The following is a 27859-nucleotide window of genomic DNA, read 5'->3' as shown; positions in this document are numbered from 1 at the left end:
ATTCCCATTCTTATTTTGACATGCCAGTCCATGGCCTCCTCTTGTGTCAAGATGAGGCCACCCTCAGAGTGGAGGAGCAACACCTCATAGTCCATTTGGGTAGCCTCCAACCTGATGGTACAAATATCAACTTCTCCTTCCAGTTTAAAAAAAAAATCCCCCCCCACCCCCACCTTCTATTCCCCTCTCTGGCCTCTTCTCACCTGCCCATCACATCACCCTAGGTCCTCTCCTCTTTCTCCTATGGTCCACTTTCCTCTCCCATCAGATTCCTTCCTCTCCAGCCCTTTACCTTTCCTACCCACCCGCTTCCTTCCCCTCCCCCCACCTTTTTATTCTGGCATCTTCCCCCTTCCTTTGCAGACCTGAAGAAGGGTCTCGGCCTGAAACGTCGACTGTTTACTCATTTCTATACACGCTGCCTGACCTGCTGAGTTCCTCCAGCAGTTTGTGTGTACTGCTTTATAATATTTCATTGATTAGTTTACCAAGATCGCTGATGAAAATCAAACGCGTGAAACTGCATCAGTATACACATGATGAAGTGCAAGACCAAGACTGCTTAACTGTAGCACATAAATTCAGAGTCAGAAATGATAGTGGTGTCAAGCTATCTTATTCTATATTCCAAAATCTGAGAACATCTGAGATTTGGAAAAGCCTCCAGCCCCATTCATTTCAGATAAAGGGTACTCAACCTGTACGACTATGGGGCTGTAAATACCTGGTAATACCAGATGCATTACCTCAAATGCAGCAGAGATGATCTTTGCCTTTTTGCTAAGGACTGAGCCAACTGCATTGAAATTTTTATCTCTAATTTCTGCATACAACTCCTCTGCAGAATTTAACTGTAGTTTTTTCGGTTTAGTAGGAAGATCTTGACCACTTTCATTTTGCTTTCTTGGTGTAAATTTCTCAGGAGGTAGCTTTACAAATGCTGGGGGGAAAAAAAACAAGAAAAATACAAATTTAAGCTGCAAGCCCCATCAAGCACATTTCTCAATGATTTTTTTGTGCTTTCAATTACTTTGTGTGAAGTGATAAGTGAAAAGGAGGGAAAATAAGATATTCAATTAATTTATCTAAGTACATACCACCATTTAAAGCTTTACCAGTCTTAGAAGATAACAGAAAAACAATACAATTTAACCCGATAGTATTTTTGTGCATTATGAAATTTTAAAAAGTAGCACCTCAAAGGCTGACAGAGCTATATCTAAAATAAGCATTTTATATCATTGACATTTAGACACATGACTGAAAAAAATTGTTACCCCTACCCATCTACACAAATTTTTAATAATTTATATGGAAAATTAAGGAAAGTTTTATTAAGTGGAAGAGAATTAAAATTGGTAAATTGATAAATTGTCACACATACTGAGGAAGAAAAAAAATCATCTTGCATACCATTTCTATAGATTAATTCAAACTGTGTATTGAGATAGTACAATGGAAAACAATAACAGAGTGCAGAATATTGTCACAGTTTAGGGGAAGAAGAATGAAGGTCGACAACAAGGTGCAAGGTCATGAGTTAGAATATGAAGATAAGCGTCCATCTTGTATTAGGGGGCCTTTCAATGGTCATATTACAGCAGCACAGAAGCTGCCCTTGAGCTTCATGCTTTCAGACCTTTTCTATTTTCTGGTCTTATACTTAAAGCAGAAATAGATATGTTCTTGATTGGCCAGGACATCAAAGGGTATAGGGTGAAAACAGGGGAGTGGGGATGACTGGAAGAATTGGATCAGCCCATGATTGAATGGCAGAGCAGACTCAATGGGCTGAATGGCCTACTTCTGCTTCTATATCTTAGGGTCTTATGCCTGATAGGTGGAGGAAGGACAGAGTGTGTCTAGGATGTACCAAGGTAGCGAGAAGTGTAGACAGGAGTCCGTGGAGGGGAGGTTGGTTTCTATGAAGTCCACAACCTTGTGGTTTCCTGCAGTCCTAGGCAGAGGAATTTCCATGCTAAGCTGTGATGCATCTGGGTAGGATGCTTTTTGAAGGGTGTCAAAAATTGGGACATGCCAGATTTCTTAGTGTATAATAACCAATCTGAATTGCCAATACCTTCTTCTGATATACAAGGCAAACAACATTGGAGGCAATTATAATTGAAAATAGACTTAAACTTACTTCCACATCACACAGCAATGGGCTATTTCTAGAAAATCTCAAATCTGATCAAAGTGGCACTTATAAATTGGGTTTCTTCTTGCGTTACTAAAGACTGGATACTTTCAAATAATCATTCTAACAAAATACTGCAAAGAATTTCAGCTCTGATTAGTTAAGGAAGCATTACTTTCATTCATATCTCTAATATCTTGTTCAATTTAGAAAGGCTCTATTACAATTCTCAAAAAATATTACATGCACACCCTCAATTTTGAAATCAAAATTAACAAATTCAATTAGGGAGATTAAAGTATTAATTTCCCATGCGTATTTTTGTTACAAATGTGAATTTTGTTTCAGCCAAAAGCATGGCAACTTTAATAAAATGTTTAGAGTTCTCTAGAATATTGTCAAGATTGAATATCGAGTACACTTTTGGAAGGCGTAGTGAAGTTAAGATGGCGCTAAACAGCAACTCCTTTGCTTACATCTTCAGAAGCAACTCCATTTCCATTTTTAATATCTTTAAATATTAAGGTGGGGGGAGTGTTGCTTGCTGCTGCTTACGTGCGGGAAGGAGGGGAGCTGGTGGGGGGGACTTGGTAGGGTTCTTGCGTTTAACTGTTGTTCATTTATTGGGGCGCTCCTCTGTTTTTGTGGATGTTTGCGAAGAAAGAGGATTTCAGGATGTATGTAGTATACATTTCTCTGACAGTAAATTAGACCTTTGAATAGCAGTAGAAGGCTGAAGAAATTCCACTTTACTGCGAGTCACAACTCTCTTGGTAGGAAAGACTGCTGCACTAAACAGGCCGACACAGATGGAAATACTGAGAGTGAAGCCAGCCTCCACATGGAACGTTAAACCAGTTTGGTCTGTTTCCTCTCTCAAGTGGATAGAGCCAATGGTAAAAATTTCAAAGAAACCTTACTGTTGCTTTGGAAATAAACAAAGATTGTGTACCAACCAACTTTACAACCAAATGCACCCATGAGGATTTAAGCACAATTCAATCAAAGTAAGACCATAAGAGCAAGATATAGCAGCACAATTAGGCCATTTGTCCCATTGCTTCTGCTCCATTGTGTCTCATCCATTTCCCTCTCAGCCCCAGTCTCCTGCCTTCCCTCTGTATCCCTTCATGCTCTGACCAATCAAGAGTCCATCAACCTTTGCCTTAAATATGCGCAATGACTTGGCCTCCACAGCCTCCTGCGGCAAGGAACTCCACAGAGTCACCGCTCTGGCCAAGGAATTTCCTCCTCATCTCTGTTCCAAAAGGACACCCCTCCATCCTGAGGCTGTATCCTTTGATCCGAGACTCTCCCACCAAAGGAAACATCCTCTCCACATCCACTCTATCAAGGCCTTTCAACATTCGATAGATTAAAATAAGTAGCATTTCTGGCACATTTTGTTTTGATAATTTCAGAAAAGAATGTTACATTCTGGTTCTTTGAACTGGATAAAAATTGCAGAAATCTGCACAAGTTATTAATAAAACAAACTAAATTATACCTAACAATGCTAAATTACTGGAAATTCTCATCTGAGCTCTGGGATAGTTAACACTTGGATTTAATCTCACATAATTGAACGCAAGGTGATTTCCATGTCGTATTCAATGGAGTCAGAAAGCATATGAACAAACTGCAAACATGGACAATGGCTATGGGATGAGAAATCTGATGCCACATAATTAAAGTGCTTGCAAGATGATTAAAGAATCAACTCATTTTGGATCACCCAAAGTCCCTACTGTCCACAAATATTCAGCATTTTTTCCTCAAACTATCTGAATTGAAACTATTCCTAGCCAAGCACAAGGTCAAAAACATTCTTACTAGGTGGGAATTGAAGGGGAATTAAAAAACACAACTGATTCATGTTATCATAAAGTTCTGCAGGCATTAGCACAGTCTCCTAAAGAATGCATATCAGCAAGTATTTCATTTACTGGAGCGAGCAGTGCAGCTCAGACTAGCCCAAGCATCACTCATGAAAATTTCTGAACAATTATCACCATCAGGAATAGAAACATGACTTAATTTCCCTCCCCAATTCAGGGCACCAAGAGTCACGGTAACACTTTACACCCTGGGCGAGATGAGCTAACTCGGAACAAACGAGAACTGAGTGCGGGAGGCATCCCCAATCTGTTAGTACATGTCAGCACTTGTAACATCACAGGAGCATTTAGACAGGAGCCAGGAAATGAAGAGCAGGATGCAGACTTCTGAAATTCCAAAGTCGAGCTGAATTGTTTTCATGCTGGGAAAGTCAGCCTAATTGAAGACTGGATTAAATACACAGTAACACTTCACTCCAGGAATTTAGCGAGCCACAAAACTCAAATACTTTACATCTTAGTTGCAACTTTTTGCAGCAGGTAGTTTGCATTAGCAAATGCGAGATGTTAGAACTTACTGTTTTGAATTCCGTATATTTCATCAATCAGTCCTTCATATGACAGCTGTGTTGCCAGAGGCGTTAACAGATCCACATTACGATCAAGCAACAGAAGTTTATCAAATACAGGCAAAATCTGGTTTGCACTTCCAGCAAATTCACGTTTCATTCTTAGCATCATATTTGCCACAAGCTGTGGAGATAATAGTCAGGGTTAAAATTATCAACCAGAGGTTTTAAAAACAAACAAAAAAAAATTTCAGATTCACTTCTTAGAAGGACCACAGAAAGTTAGATAAGGCACCAACTGACAAAAAGAGTTTAGCGATAAATAGGAAGCTTAAGCTGGGAAGGACAAGGGGGTGAGAAGGGGAAATAAATGTCAGGATGATACACTTGCCACAGTGCCCTGTCAGGTGGCAATGCTTCTGAGAGACGATTACTTTTGATTCTATCATATATCTCTGTTCTACTGTGAATGGCTGCAAGGAAATACATAAATGACCTTGAAATTCATGTAAATAAATTTGCATTGAACTTTGTTAGAGTATTTTTTTTGTTACAAATTTTTATATTTGGGCAAGTCTAGAAAATAAAACAAAATGAACAAGACAACTCTTTGCAATGAAGTATGACTATGTTCTAGACAAACTGATACACTTTTGGACACAAGGGAAATGGTGCCAAGGTAATTGATCAGCCACAATTGTACAGATTGCCAGTCTCAGCACAAGGAGCTAAAAGGCCTACTCCCGATTCTGTGCTCCAAGCCTGCAGCTTACCTACTGGGACCAGTGCAAACAAAATTCACCTTCAGTACTTCCCATAACAAACAAGAATCAGGTTGTCTTTGCTTAGTGTGCAAGAATGAAATTCTTATTTTAAAAATACACTGCTTTACGAGCTCCTAATACAAACAAAATGCTGTCTGTCCAAAGAAAAACTGGCAGGTTCAGTGGTTCAAATGTGTATGCTCCAATTAAACTGCATTTATTACCTTTGTTTTGTTCATAAGAAGTGTCTTGAAAATCTTATTGACATTAAGCACAAAACTCACAAGCAAGGTGGTGGAAGAATGAACTTACCCGGGCACATTCACCTTTCCCAAATATTTGTGGAATAGTTCCGTATAAAGCCTGAAGAGTCATCAATCCTTTGGCCGCATGGAATAAGACAGTCTGATCATTCTCAAGATAGCATTCCTATTTGCAAATGTACAACACAATGTGTTAATTATTTGTGAAAGAAAATCCAAGCCACCTGGTTTCCTGACAAAAGTTCAAAACTTATTTAAACTTGTACAAGGGCAAAGATGGCCCCCACTAGCAAATGCAGGCATTATATGCACAGTAACTTACTAAAAATGTATATACATTCATGAAACAGATCCAAGGCAGTGTGATGTTATAAGTGTGTGCAAACGACCCATCTGCAGCCTTTGACTGAGTTGAACAGCCCACCCTCCTCAAATGCCTTGCTATTATCATCCTGCTGGAGAAGCCTACTCAAGACTCCATTTTCAGCTATTCAGTTATGACCAAAAATTTACCAGAGGTTTCTTTCTTTCCCACCCCCTGCCCCAGAGCCACTTAGTTTTCACAAGATTAACTGTAATTAATTTACCCTTCCCATTCCACAGTGGAGCAGAAATTTCCTCGAATTAAATATAGGAGAGACCAAGGCAGTTGCTGTCACAAACTTTTATAAAATAAACATTTTAAAATAATGGCTTTGTTACTAAATGTACAGGAATAATCAGAGTTTTGCAATTCTTCTACAATTACAATCCATGACTGGTCACGATGGCAAACAAAGAAGCCCTCTATTGGCCAGGGTCAACCGTGGATGTTGTGTCCCAGCTGTCTACGTCGTTGGCGCCATGCCGCCAGTCAATACTGCCCAGGCTTGCGTACGATATGGAAGGCAAGCCCATGTAGCAAGCTCCCCCTCTCCACGTTTCCCTCTCACACCGAAGTCCTTACCTGCCCATCACCTCCCTCTGGTGCTCCTCCACCTTCCCTCTCTTCCATGGTCTTCTGTCCTCTCCTATCAGACTCCCTCTTCTCCAGCCCTTTGTCACTTTCACCAATCAGCTTCCCAGCTCTTTAGCTCACCCCTCCTAATTTCACCAATCACCTACTGCCTTGTACTTCTTCCTCCCCTCCCCCCACCTTCTTACTCTGACTTCTTCCCCCTTCCTTCCCAGTCCTGATGAAGGGTCTTGGCCTGAAACATCGGCTGTTTATTCCAATGCATAGATGCCACCTGACCTGCTAAGCTTCTCCAGCATATTGTGTGTATTACTCCAGATTTCCAGCATCTGGAATATTGCATGTGTGTGGTGAAGATTTCAACTTAAAAAAAACAAGTCATGACAAAAATGAACACAGCTAATACAGCTGAAAGCTTTCAGGATACTGTTTGGAAAATGTGCCTAATTAATCCAGGACAGTAAAATGAAAGTTTTGTTTTGAATAGAAATAAGTAGTTACCCTAAATGCATTTTCAGCTTCCATGGACAGCAGATCATTATCAAATGGAATCAAATCCAGATTATACTCCTCGATGTGGATGATGCTGATCAGTGTCCCTTGTTCCTTAAGTCGCTGCTCACAAAGGAGACTTCGACGTGGCAGAAACAGGATATGGAAGTCTCTGGGATGACCATGACGCCTGTTTTCGCTACAAGAAAATGAAATAGTGTAAACCCATAACCAAGAGAAAATCTGCAGATGCTTTTAATCCAAGCAACACATACGCACACAAAAATGCTGGAGGGACTCAGCAGGCCAGGCAGCATCTATGGAAAAGAGTATAGTCGACACTGGGTTTTGCCCTAAAACGTCGACTGTACTTTTTCTCTCCCCCATAGATGCTGTCTGGCCTGCTGAGTTCCTCCAGCATTTTGTGTGTGTTAGCATAAATCCATGACAGCTGGACGTATATTACTAGGGTACATGCAAATGCACAAAATACTGTTTCTTGGAAGTTTTGTTACATGTGGAGAGTTGTGTAAAAACAAACAAAAACCAGCCTTCTTGTCACCACCTTCACACCCAAACTCCATGTATAACAATGGATTAGCCACTGTAAGCAATTCCATCGCCATTACAAATACTTGAAGCTCACAAGAATATTTGAGCTCTGCTGATGACTGACTCTGTGACTCAGCCTGAGGTGAATAACAAGCTGTGACGGATAGCATTGCACCTACCTACACAGAAGACAGATGTACCAGCAACCTTTAGGGATGAGGAAGATGAAAAATCAACTGCAGGTAATGTTTATGGGAAATATACAATGCAGGCAAGAAGTCTAATTTAACCAGGAAGTGGGTACCCTTACACAATTAAATGCAAGGACTGTACCCACAAGCATTACACCTTGGAGCTCAAGAACTTTTGCAATAAAGGAGTTGGGGGGTGGGGGAGATGGGGCAATGAAATCCCTTCCTCTAATTACAGAGAGGGGCACTTCACCAGTCAGCTGGAAGCTGGCTGTCCCTCAGGAACACAAGAGATTCTGCAGATGCTGGAAATCCAGACGAACACACACTGCTGGAGGAACTCAAAGTCAGACAGCATCTATGGAAAGCAATAGAGTGTATGTTCCAGGCTGAGGCACTTCACCAAGGCTAGAAGGGGTCTCAACCCAAAAATTCGACTCTTTATTCAGCTTGAGCTGCTGAGTTCCTCCAGCACTTTGTGTGCGTGTTACTCTTCAGGAAGTTGTGCCTGCAATACACAAAGGAAGGTGGGAATCAACAAGGAAGCTCTGGTAGCTCTCTGGTCTGCCACAAACTCTCTCCAGCTGACACGGAAAACCTGTCACAATCATATTTGGTTGTACAGCCAATTAGAACAAATGCAGAATCAGATTTATTGTTATTGACTTAAATTGTTCAATGGAGGGACGGTAAGGTAGCGTTCATCGACTGTTCAGAAATCTGACGGCAGAAGGAAAACAGTTGTTCCTGAAATGTTGAGTTTGGGTCTTCCGGATCCTGTGCCTCCTCCCTGCTGGTGGTAATGAGAAGCCGGCATGCCCTGGATAGTGAGGGTCCTTAATGAGGGATGCCGCCTTCCTTCGAAGATGTCATCGATGGCTGGGAGGATTGTACCTGTGATGGATCTGGTTGAATCTACAGCCCTTCAAAACCCCTTTCGATCCTGTGCATTAGTGTCTCCATACAAGACCAGGATGCAACCAATCAGAATGCTCTTCAGTGTACACTGGTAAAAAGTTGGTAAGAATCGTTGGTAACGTGCGAAATATCCTCATTAACTAGTGAAGAAAGCTGCTGGTGCGCTTTTATCGCGATAGAATTGATATGATGGGTCTACAATATATCCTCTGAGATGCTGATGCCCAGGAACTTCACAATGCTCACCCTTTTCACCAATGACCTCTCAACGAGGACTGCTGTGTGTTCCCTAAACTTTCCATTCCCGAAGTCCACAATCAATTCCTTGGTTTCATTGACACCGAGTGTAAGGTGGTTGTTGTGACACCACTTGACCAGCTGATCTATCTCGCTCCTGTACGCCTCCTCATCACCATCTGAGATTACGCCAACAATAGTTTCAGTGAATTTATAGATGGTGTTTGAGTTTCTCTAACCACAGTCATGAGGCTAGAGCAGTGGGCTAAGCGCGTATCCTTGAGGCACAGCTGTGTTCACTGTCAGCAAGGAGATGTCATCTCCAATCTGTACCGACTGCGATTTCTCAATGCGAAAGTCAATATCCAGTTGCAAAGAGGTATCAAGTCCCAGGCTTTGAAGCTTGTTGATTAGTACTGAGAGGATGGGCACTGAATGCTGAGCTGCAATCACTAAGTAGACAACAAACACACACAAAATGCCGGAAGAACTCAGATCTGGCAGCATCTATGGAAATGAATAAACAGTCTGCATTTTGGGCTGAGACCCTTCTTCAGGACTGAAAAGGGGAAAAGACACCAGAATTAAAATGTGGGGAGGGGAAAGAGGATAGATAGAAGGCGATAGGTAAAGTCAGGTGGATAGGAAACAAAGAATTGGAAGGGAAGGCATCTAATAGGAGAGGGAAGTGGACCATAGGAGAAAGGGAAGGAGGAAGAGACCCAAGGGGAGGTGAGAAGAGACCAGAGTTGGGGAATAGAAGAGGGGAGGGGGAAAGAGTGATTTTTTTTAATTTTAAAAACCAGAAGGAGAAATGGATTTTCATGCCATTAGGTCAGAGATTACCTAGGGTGTTGCTCCTCTACCCTAAAGGTGGCCTCAGTTGGGAATATTGCTGTTGTCTGGGTGGTCCAAAGCCCAGTGAGTGCAGGACAGTATCAATTTTATAATTACAATGTTATTTTTCGTGCACTTTTCACAGCATGGTAGGAACCCATTTGGCCCATCAGAACCCTGCCAGCTCCCAACAGAGCACCTACATCAGTCCTAACCCCTTTGTTTTATTTCTCCAATAATGGTTCATCTTGTGCATTCCCACTTCTGCTTCTCCTGACACTCATCTATAGGATCTGGTAAATTGCAGAGCTCAATTAATTTACAAGCACATTCTCGGGACGTGGAAGGAAATTGGAGCGCCCAGCAGAAACCCTACACAAGACCAGAGTACAAACTCCACACAGAGAGCACCCAAGATCAGGATCAAACTCTGGCACCAATTCTTGCCCTTTAGAGCAACCACATGGAGTGATATGGAAAAAATATTATATGTAATATATAAATAAAAAGATGTTTTGTGTAAAATAAACTGTCAATCTTGTTTAAAATTAAATGTACTTACCACCGCACATTATCAGCAATGATATCCATCAATTCCAACTTGGGCCTCACAAAGAAAATGATGTTTTTCACATCAGCTTCAGGCAAACTTCCTTCCTTCAGGGTAAACATCTTATCAACTTCATGCTCCTGTAGGATTGTAAGACAACATCACATGAATGTATTATGGTCATCCAGGAAAATCTATCAATACTTTTGATAAGCAGTTTTTGAAATTATTTGAAAATATTTTGATCAACCATTGAATTTAAACACCTAATTACAAATATTTACCAACACATGTGACAAAATATTAAATACACATAATCACTAATTACTTTCCATGAAGATCTCTCCCCACCCACCAATCAACTCCTTACCAAACTACCTGCTGCCTTGACATTTCCCTGCAGGTTTGCTTGAATGCACAAATCTGGAACTTGCAGGCAGTGATGTGCTTCAAGAGTACTGAGACTCTAAATATACGAATGATTTTTTAGATAACCTAGACTTCCCTGAGATTTCACAGGATATGTCTTCTATGTTAGATACTCCCATTACTACTGATGAGATTAAGAATGTTATTTCCTCTATGAATTTGGGGAAAGCTGCTGGCCCTGATGGGTTTACCATAGAATTTTATAAATGTTTTGCACCTTCATTAATCCCTTGGCTCTGTAGGGTTTTCGAGGCTTCATTAAAACTTGGTAAACTTCCCGAATCTTTCAATAGAGCGTCAATCTCTCTAATATTAAAGAAAGATAAAGATCCTGCTCAATGTGCATCTTATAGACCAATATCTTTATTAAATGTTGATTCTAAAGTTTTTTCTAAATTATTAGCAAACAGATTAGAAAAAGTACTTCCTTTTATTATTTCGGAAGACCAAACGGGTTTTATTAAAGGTCGTTACTCTTTTTATAACATTCGCACACTGTTAAATATTGTTTATACCCCCTCACAAAATGTTCCTGAGTGTGTTATCTCTTTAGATGCTGAGAAAGCTTTTGATAGAGTAGAATGGCCTTACTTATTTAAGGTGCTTGAAATGTTTAATTTTAGCTCGAAATTTATATCCTGGATCAAACTGTTATATCATTCTCCTGTGGCCTCAGTCCGTACTAACTCTCTAAGCTCACCTTTTTTCCCTCTTTTTCGAGGCACTCGACAAGGTTGTCCTCTTAGTCCTTTATTATTTGATATTGCATTAGAACCTCTTGCAATTGCCATTCGAGAATCTCCAAATATTACTGGGATAACTCGGGGCTTAAAGTCCCATAAAATATCACTCTATGCTGATAACTTACTTTTATATATTTCTAATCCTCAAAAATCCACCCCTGCTGTTTTAGAGTTATTAGCACAATTTAGTCTCTTTTCAGGTTATAAATTAAATCTTAGTAAGAGTGAACTTTTCCTGATTATTAAACAACTTCCCTTATATCATAACTTTCCATTTAAATTAATAATTATTTCTCACATCTTGGGATTAAAATTACTTGTAAATACAAAGATTTATTTAAGATTAACTTTTTACCCTTAATTGACCATATTACTCAACTTTCATCTAAATGGTTTCCTTTATATTTAACTTTGATTGGTCGTATTAATGCAGTTAAGATGTTTTTTTTGCCAAAATTTCTATATATATTTCAGGCATTACCAATCTTTGTTCCAAAATCGTTTTTTGATAAAGTTGACTCAAAAATTTCTTCATTTATTTGGCAAAATAAAAACCCGAGACTGGGTAAAATACATTTACAGAAAGCTAAGAGAGATGGAGGTTTAGCATTACCCAACTTTAGATTTTATTATTGGGCAATTAATATTCGACATATGAAATTTTGGTTACTTGACCAGGATATACTATCCATTCCTAAATGGGTAGCATTGGAATTACAATCTGTTCAGGGCTATACACTTGGCTCTATTTTAGGTTCCTCTCTTCCTTTTGATTTGAAACGCCTCAAACAGGTATCTAACCCGATAGTTAAATATACCTTACGTATTTGGTTTCAATTCAGAAAATTTTTTGATCTTAACCAATTTGGGCTAGCGATTCCTATTTTAGGTAACATATTTTTTCCTCCCTCTTTTATGGATCGTGCTTTTCAAATTTGGAAGATTAAGGGTATTTCACGGTTTTTGGATTTATTTTTAGATGGTTCCCTTATGTCTTTTGAACAATTATCTAATAAATATAATTTATCAAGAATACATTTTTTAGATATCTACAAGTTAGAAATTTCCTAAGTACTATACTTTCTTCTTTTCCAATGCTTCCTCCTACATACATTTTAGATACTATAATTAACCTTAATCCATGTCAGAAAGGTGCATCGGCTATGATTTATAATATTATTATGAAACTTAGGAAAGCTCCATTTGATAAGATTAGGGTAGATTGGGAACAGGAATTGGGGTCTATCATTTCCGTGGATGACTGGGGGCAGATTTTACAATTAGTCAATACTTCCTCTATTTGTGCTAAACATTCCCTAATTCAATTTAAAGTTGTTCATAGAGCACATATGTCCAAAGATAAATTAGCTCGCTTTTATTTTCATATTAATCCTTTTTGTGATAGATGTCCAGGGCAGATAGCCTCTTTAACTCATATGTTTTGGTCTTGTCCTACTCTGGAAACTTTTTGGAGAGACATTTTTAATATTATCTCTAAGGTATTGAATATAGATATCTCTCCTCACCCTATTACTGCTATTTTTGGACTACCTAAAATTTCCAGTAATCTTTCTCCTTCAGCCCGTAGAATGATTGCATTTCTTACTTTAATGGCGAAAAGATGTATCTTACAACATTGAAAAGAGCTTAATGCTCCAACTACCTTTTTTTGGTTTTCTCAGACGATATTATGCTTGAATTTGGAGAAAATTAGAAGCAATCTTTATGATTCCTCACTTAAATTTGAACAGACCTGGAGATCTTTTATTCAATATTTTCATTTAATGTAATTTTTTTCCTCCTCTTTTTTTGCTCCATATTTATATACCCTTCTTGTTTTTTTTTACTGTTTTTAATGGAGGTCGGGATTGAGGACGTGATTTTAAGTTTTTTAACTCTGCTTGGTTCCAAGTTAGCCCATTGCTTTGCTTTGCTTTTAGTTTAGTTGCACGGTGGGTTTTTTTGGGTTTTTTTTTTCCTTTTCTCTATTGGTATACATACATTATATATATATATATATATATATATATATATATATATAAAAAATTAGTATACTATTATGTTACCTTAGTATGTTATGTTTAAATTACATTGTTTATCATTTTTTTTGTATTAATATCTCCTGTAATTTTATTATATTCTAACAGTGTATTAGTGCCTTTATGGCTTACCTTTTTGTATACTTATTCAATAAAAAGATTTAAAAAGAAAAGAAAGAAAGAGTACTGAACGCAAGAGTTTAACAAGGGAACAAGTTGGGTTAGTTTGCAAGAAGAAGCATATGAAAGATCTTGCGCCTGGTCTGGGATGGCACAACGAGAGCTTCTCGTTAAATTTAATGGAAGGGCTGACTGCAAGATATTCACACAACTGGTACTTAAGACACCTTAAAACTTTTAGATGTCTATAAAAGCTGCAGGCAAGTTTGAGGGTCTAACGTAACCTGATTTTATATATTGTTCATGGTTTCAGTGCCCCTTATGATGGCTTTCACTTTACCCTGGCCCGACACAATGACACACAAAGCCTCACTACAAATGAATTCCAGTGTTTTTTATAATTCATGTTGGGACTATAACTAGACGCAGGCATGCTCTCCTTTAACAGAAAATGCCTAACAAATTGTTGCTGAATTTAAAAAAAAAAACTTGTTTATAATGTTTTACAGATCTTCAAATTCTACTTTAGTATTAAGTTCAGGCAATTGACTGCGGCTCTGCATTCAACACCATCATCCCCTCAAAGCTAATCAATAAGCTCAAAGTGCTGGGCCTTAATGCTTCCTTGTGCAACTGAATCCTCAATTTCCTCACTTGCGGACCCCAGTCAGTTCGGATTGGTAACTTCTCCTCCATGATCTCCATCAGCACAGGTGCACCACAAGGCTGTGCACTCAGCTCCCCACCCCACACCACTCCACTCACTTTACACTAAAGTCTAAGCACAGGTCTAATGCTATATTTAAGGTTCGCTGAAGACACCACCATCGTAGGCCAAATGAAAGTTGGTGATGAATCAGCATATAGGAGGGAGGTTGAAAATCTGGCTGAGTGGTGCCAGAACACCATCCTTTCACGCAATGTCAGGAAGACCAAGGAGCTTATTATTGACTACAGGAGGTCCATGAGGGGATAGAGGTGGAGAGTGCTGGCAGCTTCAAATTCCTTGGCGTTAACATTTCAGAGGACCTGTTCTGGGCCCAGCACACAAGTGCCATTACGAAGAAAGCACAGCCATGCCTCTACTTCCTTAGAAGTCTGAACTCATTTGACATGTCATTGAAAACTTTGACAAACTTCTTTAGATACACGGTGGAGAGTCTACTAACTGGTGGCATTACGGCCTGATATGGAAACACCAGTGCCCTTGAACCGAATAAACTACAAAAAGCTGTGGATACAGCCCAATTCATCACAGGTAAAGCCCTTGCCACCACTGAGTACATTGACAAGGAGCACGGTTACAGGAAAGCAGCATCCCTCATCAATGACTTTCACCGTGCTCTCTTCTCGCTGCTGCCATCAGGGAGCTGGTACACGAGCCTCAGGACTCGCACCACCAGGTTCAGGAACAGTTATTACCCCTCAATCATCAGGCTGTTGAACCAGAGGGGATAATTTCATTCACCCCTACACTGAACTGATTCCACAGTCTATGGACTCACTTTTAAGGACTCCATAACTTAAATTCTCGGTATTTTCCCCCTCTTTTTATTTGTACTGTTTGCTGTCTTTTGCCTGTCTTTGTTGTGAGTGGTTTTTCATCGTTCTATTGTGATTCTTTGTAGTTACTGTGAATGCCTGCAAGAAAGTGAATCTCAGGGTAATACAACATGGCACATACACTTAATAAATTTATGTTGAACTTTTGAAGAACACCACCCTACATGCACAAAGAATGGTATTTTTGATTAATGGAGTAGAAATGTCTAAATTTCTTCAACTATCTCATAAATAACTTCAGTACCGAGAGCATTAGAACTAACATTTCCTACAACGTGGAAACAGTGATTGCTTTAGTGTCAAGGCTGAAGATATCATTATTTACCTTTAGCAGGGAATACTGGGCAATTAATCCAAATGGTCCAGTAAGGTACTCATCCCAAACAATCGCCTGTGCAACAAAACCAGACAGTTATTGTGTCATAATACAGTGGCATGTCTTTTCAGTGTATGTTTGTGGAAGAAAAAACTACTAACAGTAAGTCAGCCAACAGCAATTCAGAATACACAAATGAAATTTCAAACAAAAAGTTATAAGCAAAGTACACAACCTCAACTTGCCTTTGAAATGAGATGACATGACCACAGCCAGTACTTTCTAACCACCCCTAAAGTAATTTTAAAACTCCTTCAAAGATCAGTGACATTGGTGTGAACAGACTGATAGGTTTCAAACCAGTACAGTTCCTTACCCAGTAGGTTTAATATCAGATAGAGCTGAAGAACATTTACAAAGTACACTACCAAAAAGCAAGATAAAAGAATGCTTTTGTACATTTCCAACTGCAAACAAATTCAGCTTGCATATTATCTTATGCTCATGTAGAGAATTCAAAAAGGACTATTGTTTCTTTTAAATACAGCCAAGGATAGATAAAAGCATCAATGAAAAATTGATACCCAGATTAAGGCAACCATTTATGCGTAACTGATGTTATACAAACTCTGGCAAAACTAATCTTAATAAGTGTATTCAAACAGTCTTAATATTAAGAGGAAGGCATCTCACATTTACACTGCATTTGTAACACAATAAAAGACCACGAGACGTAGGAGCAGAATTAGGCCATTTGGCCCATCGAGTCTGTTCCACCATTCAATCATGGCCGATCTTTTTTTTAAACTCCTCCTCAACCCCAGTTCCCAGCCTTCTCCCCGTAACCTTTGATGCCACATCCAATGAAGAACCTATCAATCTCTGCCTTAAAAACACCCAATGGCCTGGCCTCCATAGCTGCACATGGCAACAGACTCCACAAATTCATCACCCTCTGGCTAAAGAAGGTTCTCTGCATCTGTTTTGAATGAACGCCCCTCTATCCCGAGGCTGTGCCCTCTTGTCCTCGATACTCCCACCATGGGAAGCATCCTTTCCACATCTACTCTGTCTAGGCCTTTCAACATTCGAAAGGTTTCAATGAAACCCCCCTCCCCCATCCTTCTAAATTCCAGTGAGAACAGACCCAGAGCCATCAAAAGTACCTCATATGATAACGCTTTCATTCCTGGAATCAGCCTTGTGAACCTCCTCGGGACCCTCTCCAATGCCAGCACATCATTTCTAAGATGAGGGGCCCAAAACTGTTCACAATACTCAAGGTGAGGCCTCACCAGTGCCTTATAAAGCCTCAGCAACATATCCTTGCTCTTGTATTCTAGACCTGTTGAAACGAATGCTAACATGACATTTACCTTCCTCACCACCGACTCAACCTGCAAGTTAACCTTCAGGGTGTTCTGCACAAGGACTCCCAAGTCCCTTTGCATCTCAGATTTTTGCATTTTCTCTTGTCTAGAAAATAGTCCACACATTTATTTCTACTACTAAAGTGCATGATCATGCATTTTCCAACATTGTATTTCATTTGCCACTTTCCTGCCCATTCTCCTAATCTAAGTTCTTCTGCATCCTCCCTGTTTCCTCAACACTACCTGCCCTTTCACCCATCTGCAAACTTGGCAACAAAACCATCTATTTCATCATCTAAATCATTTATATACAGCATAAAGAGCAGTCCCAACACTGACCTCAGTGGAACACCACTAGTCACTGGCAGCCAACCAGAAAAATTCCCACTCGCTGCCTTCTTCCAATCAGCCAATGCTCTAATCATCTTGGTAACTTTCCTGTAATAGCACGGGCTCTTAACTTGGTAAGCAGCCTCACGTGTGGCACCTTGTCAAAGGCCTTCTGAAAATCCAATATACAACATCCCCTGCATCTAAAAGATTCCCAAGTGCTTAGATCCCAAGAATACATTCATGCTATGGCCCAGTTCTTCCTTTCTTTTAGCACAGTAATGTGACCTTCCCGCAATTTGGTTAGTGACTTGGTGAACATCTCATTGAGAGTCATCCTGGATTTCTAGATGCTTCTTACTCTACATTCTCTATCTAATTCATTTTGACCTCATACACAATAATGGAATTGCAAGGGAAGCCTTTATTAACCATTATACAACTTTTCCCCTTGTCAATTTCTCAAATTTTCCTCACATCAGGAGCTTGCAATAAATTTTACGGTTCAAAAACAGGGCGTATCTGCTTTTAACACTAAAATCAACACACAGTTCATAACCCTGCCAGATACAGGTCCTCCATAACCATCTTTCTTTGTACCACAGATGCTCTTGATCAGCTGATTATTACCAGCAGTTTCAGACTTTTATTTTGTTTCTTCACCTCTCATCACTAAAATCACTCCTGTCTCCAAACTTATAAGCATCATTTGCCCTCCCCTCCACTTGTAAAACTTTGTAACAAATTTTGTAGCAATTCACAGATTCAGAACAATAAGTGTTGTCATATTTATACATTCTAACTTTGCAATGTCTTTTGGAGAAAAGGGAACAAGTGTGTTATTGTAAGGTCAAAATTAGCAGTTTTGCCAAATGACATATTAGTCTGAAACATATAAATGCCAAGGATTAATTAAACTGCATACTGACATAACAAATACCACAAAAAACACATCTCTTATTCTTTGCAGGGATGGAGGGGGTGTCAGTTTCTTATTCCAATATCACCAAAACATAACTAACTGCAGGTGCATTTATCAGATAACACATTCATACTGTAAACACTATCCTAATGCAAGTGGGGGTGGGAACTAAACCCGATTACATTCACGATCTCTGAAGTCTGCCACCCTTCTTCCCACACCTCCCACACCAGCCCCACTTCCCTCTCGCCTATCCCTCCAACACCATCCCCCTCCCTCTCACCACTCGCATTTCTGCTAAAGTTGCCCTCTCCCTCTCAGCCCCAAGATTAATGCTAATGCCCGCCCGATCCTCCCTCCAGCCCGGCACAGCCCTATTTACTACGGACTATAACCCCTCCTCTCCCTCTTCCGCCTCTCGGGAAGCACCGCTCCACCAAACCGCTCTGGGTAGCATCGCGGACCTTGCTGCCTTCACACTTGTCCAGGAATTCGCGCAGCTCCTTGCGGGCTGCCTCTCGCAGGTTGTTAAGAACCACCCTGCCGTAGCTCAGGTGGGTAGCCATCTTTAACGCGGTCACATGACGCGGAGGGCGCCAGCCCACGTGACACCGGCAACTGGCCATTAGGGGACGCTGCAGAGCCGCTCGGAGCCGGAGCTGAACGTGGTTGTCTTTATACTGGAAGCAATTGGTGCACACACTGAAGGCATTATTATAGAACATGCTTTCTGAGTAACATAATCAATGAAAAAATGTTAACAAAATGAACGGACCGAGGCCAGTTTAGAACTAAATTGCAGGAATGCTTCTGAAGACTCATTAGCACAAAAATACAGTCCAACAGAATCACATTATTAACACATAGAAAACAAGTTCCATACTTAAGAGGGATTATGAAAGAATTCACCTTGAAGTTTGAGAGGGAGGAGCTATAATAAGATGTGCCAGTATTACAGGGGACTAAGGGGACTTGCAGAGGCGTGAGAGAGGAGCTGGCCAAAGTTGATTGAAATGGGACACTTGCAGGGATGATGGCACAGTAGCAACAGCTGGAGCTTCTGGGGGAAATTCGGAAGGTTTAGGATGGATACATCCCAAAGAACAAAAAAAGTATTCTAAAGGGAGGATGAGGTGATCATGGCTGACAAGGGAAGTCAAAAACAGCATAAAAGCAAAAGAGAGGGCATAGAATATAGCAAAAAATGGTGGGAAGTTAGAGGATTGGGAAGCTTTTAAAAACCAATAGAAGACAATTAAAAGGCAATAAGGAGAGGAAAGATGAAATATGAAAGTAAGCTAACCAAAAATATAAAAGAGTGAAAGAGAGGATATTGGACCGCTGGAAAACGACCCTGGGGTGATTATAATGGGGGACAAAGAAATGCCAGACGAACTGAAGAAGTATTTTGTATCAGTCTTCACTTTGGAAGACACCAGCAGTATGCCAGAAATTCAAAAGTGTCAGGGGACAGAAATGAGTGTAGTTGCTATTACTAAGGAGAAGGTGCTTGGGAAACTGAAAGGTTTGAAGGTAGATAAGTCACATGGACCAGATGGACTACACACCAGGTTGTTGAAGAGACTGTGGAGGCATGAGTAGTAATCTTTCAAGAATCACTAGATTCTGAAACAGTTCCAGAGGACAGGAAAATTCCAAATGTCACACCACTTTTTAAGAAGGGAGGAAGGCAAAAGACAGGAAATTATAGGCCACTCCCCACTGCTCTTCCTCCTGGTACTTATCCTTAGAAGCTAAACAAGTGCTACACCTCCTCTCTCACTATCATTCGGGGCCCAAACAGCCCTTCCAGCTGATGCAGCTCTTCACTGTGGTCTGTTGGGGTCATCTACGGTATCCGGTGCTCCTGGTGTGGCCTCCTGTATATTGGTGAGACCCGATGTAGATTGGGAGACCGCTTCGCCAAGCACCTACACTTCGTCTGCCAGAAGAAGCAGGATCTCCCAGTGGCCACCCATTTTAATTCCACTTCCCGTTCCCATTCTGAGATATCTATCCATGGCCTCCTCCACTGTTGTGATGAGGTCACACTCAGGTTGGAGGAACAACACCTTATATTCCGTCTGGGTAGCCTCCAACCTGATGGCATGAAACATAGAAACATAGAAACATAGAAAATAGGTGCAGGAGTAGGCCATTTGGCCCTTCAAGCCTGCACCACCATTCAGTATGATCATGGCTGATCATCCAACTCCGAACCCTGCACCAGCCTTCCCTCCATACCCCCTGATCCCTTTAGCCACTAGGGCCATATCTAACTCCCTCTTAAATATAGCCAATGAACTGGCCTCAACTGTTTCCTGTGGCAGAGAATTCCACAGATTCACCACTCTCTGTGTGAAGAAGTTTTTCCTAATCTCGGTCCTAAAAGGCTTCCCCTTTATCCTCAAACTGTGACCCCTCGTTCTGGACTTCCCCAACATCGGGAACAATCTTCCTGCATCTAGCCTGTCCAATCCCTTTAGGATTTTATATGTTTCAATCAGATCCCCCCTCAATCTTCTAAATTCTAATGAGTATAAGCCTAGTTCATCCAGTCTTTCTTCATATGAAAGTCCTGCCATCCCAGGAATCAATCTGGTGAACCTTCTTTGTACTCCCTCTATGGCAAGGATGTCTTTCCTCAGATTAGGGGACCAAAACTGTACACAATACTCCAGGTGTGGTCTCACCAAGGCCTTGTACAACTGCAGTAGTACCTCCCTGCTCCTGTACTCAATTCCTCTTGCTATAAATGCCAGCATACCATTCGCCTTTTTCACCGCCTGCTGTACCTGCATGCCCACTTTCAATGACTGGTGTATAATGACACCCAGGTCTCGTTGCACCTCCCCTTTTCCTAATTGGCCACCATTCAGATAATAACCTGTTTTCCTGTTTTTGCCACCAAAGTGGATAACTTCACATTTATCCACATTAAATTGCATCTGCCATGAATTTGCCCACTCACCTAACCTATCCAAGTCACCCTGCATCCTCTTAGCATCCTCCTCACAGCTAACACTGCCGCCCAGCTTCGTGTCATCCGCAAACTTGGAGATGCTGCATTTAATTCCCTCATCCAAGTCATTAATATATATTGTAAACAACTGGGGTCCCAGCACTGAGCCTTGCGGTACCCCACTAGTCACTGCCTCCCATTCTGAAAAGGTCCCGTTTATTCCCACTCTTTGCTTCCTGTCTGCTAACTAATTCTCTATCCACATCAATACCTTACCCCCAATACTGTGTGCTTTAAGTTTGCACACTAATCTCCTGTGTGGTACCTTGTCAAAAGCCTTTTGAAAATCCAAATATACCACATCCACTGGTTCTCCCCTATCCACTCTACTAGTTACATCCTCAAGAAATTCTATGAGATTCGTCAGACATGATTTTCCTTTCACAAATCCATGCTGACTTGGTCCGATGATTTCACCGCTTTCCCAATGTGCTGTTATCACATCCTTGATAACTGACTCTAGCAGTTTCCCCACCACTGATGTTAGGCTAACCGGTCTATAATTCCCCGGTTTCTCTCTCCCTCCTTTTTTAAAAAGTGGGGTTACATTAGCCACCCTCCAATCCTCAGGAACTAGTCCAGAATCTAAAGAGTTTTGAAAAATTATCACTAATGCATCCACTATTTCTTGGGCTACTTCCTTAAGCACTCTGGGATGCAGACCATCTGGCCCTGGGGATTTATCTGCCTTTAATCCCTTCAATTTACCTAACACCACTTCCCTACTAACATGTATTTCCCTCAGTTCCTCAATCTCACTGGACCCTCTGTCCCCTACTATTTCCGGAAGATTATTTATGTCCTCCTTAGTGAAGACAGAACCAAAGTAATTATTCAATTGGTCTGCCATGTCCTTGCTCCCCATAATCAATTCACCTGTTTCTGTCTGTAGGGGACCTACATTTGTCTTAACCAATCTTTTTCTTTTCACATATCTATAAAAGCTTTTACAGTCAGTTTTTATGTTCTCTGCCAGTTTTCTCTCATAATCTTTTCTCCCCTTCCTAATTAAGCCCTTTGCCCTCCTCTGCTGAACTCTGAATTTCTCCCAGTCCTCGGGTGAGCCACTTTTTCTGGCTAATTTGTATGCTTCTTCTTTGGAATTGATACTATCCCTAATTTCTCTTGTCAGCCACGGGTGCACTACCTTCCTTGATTTATTCTTTTGCCAAACTGGGATGAACAATTGTTGTAGTTCATCCATGCGATCTTTAAATGCTTGCCATTGCATATCCACCGTCAACCCTTTAAGTGTCATTTGCCAGTCTATCTTAGCTAATTCACGTCTCATACCTTCAAAGTTACCCTTCTTTAAGTTCAGAACCTTTGTTTCTGGATTAACTATGTCACTCTCCATCTTAGTGAAGAATTCCACCATATTATGGTCACTCTTACCCAAGGGGCCTCTCACGACAAGATTGCTAATTAACCCTTCCTCATTGCTCAATACCCAGTCTAGAATAGCCTGCTCTCTAGTTGGTTCCTCGACATGTTGGTTCAAAACACCATCCCGCATACATTCCAAGAAATCCTCTTCCTCAGCACCCTTACCAATTTGGTTCACCCAATCTACATGTAGATTGAAATCACCCATTGAACATCGATTTCTCAAACTTCCAGTACTGCCCGGCCTTCACCATTCCCCATCCCCTTTTCCCCATCTCTCTCATATTCAGACCCTCCCCTACTCACTTGCTCACTACCTCGTTCATAGAACATAGAAATCTACAGCACATTACCGGCCCTTCGGCCCACAATGTTGTGCCGACCACGTAACCTACTCTAGAAATTGCCTAGAATTTCCCTACCGCATAGCCCTCTATTTTTCTAAGCTCCATGTACCTATCTAAGAGTTTCTTAAAAGACCCTATTGTACCTACCTCTACCACCATCGCTGGCAGTGCATTCCACCCATCCACCACTCTCTGTGTGAAAAACTTACCCCTGACATTCCCATTGTACCTACTTCCAAGCACCTTTAAACTATGTCCTCTCGTGTTAGCCACATCAGCCCTGGGAACAAGCTTCTGGCTATCCACATGATCAATGCCTCTCATCATCTTATACACCTCTATCAGGTCACCTCTCATCCTCCGTTGCTCCAAGGAGAAAAGGCCAAGTTCACTCAACCTATGCTCTTAAGGCGTGCTCTCCAATCCAGGCAACATCCTTGTAAATCTCACCTTATGGTCCCTCTCTCACCTTACTTCCTTGCCCGCCCATTGCCTCCCTCTGGTGCTCCTCCCCATTTTCTTTCTTCCATGGCCTTCTGTCCTCTTCTATCAGATTCCCCCTTCTCCAGCCCTTTATCTCTTTCACCGATCAACTTCCCAACTCTTTACTTCACCCCTTCCCCTTCAGGTTTCAGCTGTCACCTTGTGTTTCTCCCTCCCTCCCCCTCCCCCCTACCTTTTAAACCTACTCCTCAGCTTTTTTTCTCCAGTCCTGCCGAAAGGTCTCGGCCCGAAACGTTGACTGTTTACTCTTTTCCACAGATGTTGCCTGGCTTGCTGATTTCCTCCAGCATTTTGTGTGTTGTTTGGATTTCCAGCATCGCAGATTTTCTCTTCTTTGAAGTTATAGGCTAGTGACCCTGACTTCAATGGGTGGGAAGATGTTGGATTCATCATTAAGGAGGAGGTTTTGGGGTACTTGGGGGCACATGATAAGTAGGCTAAAATCAGCATAGAAAATGAGGGGGAGGGCCTTTCATTGAAACCTATTGAATATCGAAAGGCTGATATTGAGTGGATGTGGAGAGGATGTTTCCTATCGTGGGAGAGTCTAGGACAAGGGGGCACAGCCCCAGAATACAAGAACGTCGCTTTAGAACAGAGATGAGGAAGATTTTTTTTAAGGCAGACGGTGGTGAATCTGTGGTATTTGTTGCCACAGACCAAGTCATTGAGGAGGTCAAGTCGTTGGGTAGATCTAAAGCCGAGGATGATTGATAAGTTCTTGATTAGTAAAGCCAACAAAGCCAGGAGAACAGGGTTGAGAGGGATAGTAAGTCAGCCGTGATGGAATGGTGGAGCAGACGATGGACTGAATGGCCAGTTTTGCTCCTGTGTCTTATATCTTATATTTTCCCTTTAAAGCCACAGTGAAGTACAGGTAAGGTATCTACACAAGCACTAGATGATCAATAACTATAAATTTAGTCCACACTATTGTTCAGGCTTATGTTGTGGATGGGAGGCAGAATAGACTCCAGATGATGGAAAATCCAGCAAAAAATATGAGCTACTGGGGGACGCCAACAGGTCAGACTGTATCCACGGAGGGAAACGGACAGCTGCCACTTCATGTCAGTGTCCTAAAAAGAGGAGATGGCCCATGTGAAAAGGATCAACTGACGAAGACGCAGTTCAGGAGCATGTTGGAACATCATCCATTCACTTGGAGAAGTTCTCTTCCTCCTCCTCCTCAGGCAGTCAAGATTCCACTCCGGGTCTGTGCATTGGGGAGGAGGCTGATTAACTCGGTACAGGTCATGCAGATTCTACCACAGAAAGGGGCAAGTGAAGTTTCATAAGCTCCTTTCCTGTGCACCATAGTTCCCATTCTATTCCCGAGGAGGAGTTAGATTGCATAGCAGGAGAGAGGTTTCAAAAGAAGAGTACGAGAGTGGGTGGGACATTCTGCATGCCACAGTTCCTGGGGAGACATTGGATTTTACAAAATCGGGCACTTGGCAGGGGCAATAAAAAGAAGCTAGATTTAAGCAGAGCAGCCATTGTGGCTATTGTGCGAGTGGACCAGTGTTAAAGTGGGAGATCAGACTCCTAGGGGCTTTAGTGAGGAGAAGTGGAGGTTGTAGGTAGATTTTTTTTTATCTTTAAAAACTTCTTTCTTTATTGTTGCATGTTTAGAGCAATGGGGGTACCAAGCAGGATAGTGGATTGCTCCTCTTGTGATAGACATTCAGTGTCCCTGATGACTATACCTACAAGAGATGCATCCAGATGCAGCTTATTTCAGGCAGTATTAGGGAATTGGAATGAGAACTGGATGTACTCCGGATCATTTGGGAAGTTGAGGGGTTGATCAACAGGACAAACAGAGAGGTAGTTACACCCAAGGTGTAGGACCCAGATAACTGGGTGACCGTGAGGAGGGGGAAAGGGGATAGGCAGCCAGAGCAGAGTACCCCTGTGGCCATTCCCCCTCAACAACAGGTATACCGTTTTGGATAGTATTGGGAAGGATGGCACAGCAGAGGAATGTCACAGTGGTCAAGTCTCAAGCGCTCAGTCTGGCTCAGTGACTCAGAAGGGAAGCGGGTGGGGAAGAGAAGAGGCGAGCTCCAGGGCATTCATTGGTTTGGGGACCAGATGGGTTGTTCTGTGGATGAGAAGGAGATTCCAGGATGGTATGTTGCCTTCAAGGTGCCAGTGTCAGGGACTTCTCGGATCGAGTCCACAACATCCTTAAATGAGAGGGTGAACAGCTAGAGATTGTGGTGCACGTCAGTGGTATGATGGTTGACAAGGTCCTGCAAAGGGAGTTCAGGGAGTTGGGTGCTAAGTTAAAGGATAAGAATTCCAGGTTGTGATCTCGGGAGTACTACCCATCTCATGTGCTAGTGAGGCCAGAAATAGGAAGCCCATACAGTTTAACACATGGCTAAGGAGATGCTGCAGGAGGGAGAGAGCTTCAGATTTTAGATCATTGGGCTGTCTTCCAGGGAAGGTGGGACCCGTACAGAAGAGATGGTTTTCAGCTGAGCTGGAGGGGGGCCAATATCCTTATGGGAAAGGGAGGGGGGAGTAGGGTTAAACTACAGTTGCAGGGGGTTGGGGAAACAGAGCGCCTGAGTTGTAGTGGGGAAAGCTGTTGTTAAGCCTACATACAAAGTCAGAAATCGAAAGGTTGATCATGGTAGGACTAATGTTCTGAGGTGCGTATATTTCAGTGCAAGGAATATTGTAGGAAAGGCAGATGAGCTTAGGGCATGGATCAGCATGTGGAATTTTGACATTGTAGCCATTAGTGAGACTTGGTTGCAGGAGGGTGGGACTGGCAGCTGAATATTCTGGTTTTCTGTTGTTTTAGACATGATAGAGTGGGAAGGATTAAAAGACATTTCTAGTCAGGGAAAATGTCACGGCAGATCTCAGTCAGGACAGACCGGAGAGCTTGTCTACTGAGGGTGTATGGGTGGAACAGAAGAATAAGAAAGGGGCAACCATGTTAATAGGATTATACTATAGACAACCCAACTCGAGATTTAGAGGAGCAAATTTATAGAAAGACCACAGAGTGTTGCAAGAAACATAAGATTGTGATAGCAAGTGATTTTAACTTTCCACATATTGACTGGGACTCCTAATTTGCAAAAGGGCTGGATGGGGCAGAGTTTGTCAAATGTGTTCAGAAAGGTTTTCTTAATCAATACGTAGAGGTCCCAACTAGAGAGAGTGTGATACTAGATCACCTATTAGGGAATGAGATGGGGCAGGTGGCAGAAATTTTTTATAGGGAACACTTTGCTTCTAATGATCATAATGCCATTAGTTTCAAGATAATTGTGGAGAAGGATAGGGTTGAGATTCTAAGTTGGAGAAAGGCCAACGTTGATGGTATCAAAAAGCATCTGTAAAGTTGGATTAAGACTGGCAAATGTGCACTTGGTAAGTGATAGGCCTTCAAAAGTGAAATTTTGAGATTCAGAGTTCGTGTGTTCCTGTCAGAATAAAAAGCAAGGATGACAGGTTCAGGGAACCTTGGTTTCAAGAGATATTGAAGTTCTGATTAAGAAGAGGAAGGAGGGGTGTAGGTCGAAAGGAGCATATGTGGTACTTGAAGAGTATAAGAAATGCAAGAAAACTATTAAGATGGAAATCAGGAAGGCTAAAAGGAGGCATGAGGTTGCCCCAGCAGACAGGGCGAAGGAGATTCCTCAGGGCTTCTACAGATATATTAAGAACAAAAGGATAGCAAGGGACACAACTGGTACACTGGTAGTTCAGAGGGGTTATCTATGCATGGAGCTGAAAGAGATGGGGGAGATCTTAAATGGAATCTTATATCTGTTTACTTGGACGATGGGCACAAGAGTCTATTGAAATGAGGCAAATCAGCAGTGAAGTTATGGACCCTATATAGATTACAGAGGAGGAGTTGTTTGCTTGAGGAAAAACAGGGTGGATAAATACCTAGGGTCTGACAAGCTGTTCCCTTGGAACCTGTCAGAAGCTAGTGCAGAAGTTGCAGGGATATTAGCAGAGGCAATATCTACATTAGGCTGCTGTTTATTGATTACAGCTCAGTGTTCAACACATCATTCCCTCAGTACTAATCAACAAATTCCAAAACCTGGGCCTTTGTACTTTCCTCTGCAACTGGACGCTTGCCTTCCTCATTGAGAGACCACAGTCTGGGTGGATCAGATATAGCATCTCCTCATCACTGACAAGCAACACTGGTATGCCTCAGGATGCGTGCTTAGCCCACTGCTCTACGCTCTCTATGCCCACCGCTGTGTGGCTAGGCACAGCTCAAACACCAAATATGAATTTGCCGATGACACAACAGTTGTTGGCAGAATTGCATGTAGTGATGAAAAGGTGTACAGGAGTTGGTCAAGAGTCAGAATCAGGTTTAACATCACCGGCATATATCATGAAATTTGTTAACTTAGTGGCAGCAGTACAATAATAATATAGAAAAAAAAGTAAATCAATTACAGTAAGT

The 27859-nt window shown here is 41.6% G+C and overlaps 1 protein-coding gene across 2 annotated transcripts in view; it reads right to left on the bottom strand.

The window, feature by feature from the left end:
• The window catches only part of vps33a (VPS33A core subunit of CORVET and HOPS complexes), a 30811-nt gene extending 12082 nt beyond the window's left edge, over positions 1–18729 (bottom strand). The window contains exons 1-8 of one of the 2 annotated variants that reach the window (XM_063034552.1): positions 18606–18677; positions 15526–15591; positions 10953–11041; positions 10319–10446; positions 7031–7220; positions 5624–5740; positions 4557–4731; positions 747–940 (exon numbers count right to left, since the gene is read on the bottom strand). In XM_063034552.1, coding sequence (XP_062890622.1) covers positions 747–940; positions 4557–4731; positions 5624–5740; positions 7031–7220; positions 10319–10446; positions 10953–10994 — 846 coding nt within the window. In that variant the 5' untranslated portion in view covers positions 10995–11041; positions 15526–15591; positions 18606–18677. Of the gene's footprint in view, positions 1–746; positions 941–4556; positions 4732–5623; positions 5741–7030; positions 7221–10318; positions 10447–10952; positions 11042–15525; positions 15592–18605 lie in introns of both variants that reach the window. The other variant, XM_063034551.1, reaches the window with a different exon arrangement.
• Positions 18730–27859: the final 9130 nt, after the last annotated feature.

Source organism: Mobula hypostoma, chromosome 27 (genome assembly GCF_963921235.1).
Source record: "Mobula hypostoma chromosome 27, sMobHyp1.1, whole genome shotgun sequence".
NCBI classification, from domain to species: domain Eukaryota; kingdom Metazoa; phylum Chordata; class Chondrichthyes; order Myliobatiformes; family Myliobatidae; genus Mobula; species Mobula hypostoma.
The sequence above is the reverse complement of the archived record's forward strand: the minus strand, read 5'-3'. Positions and strand labels throughout refer to the sequence as shown.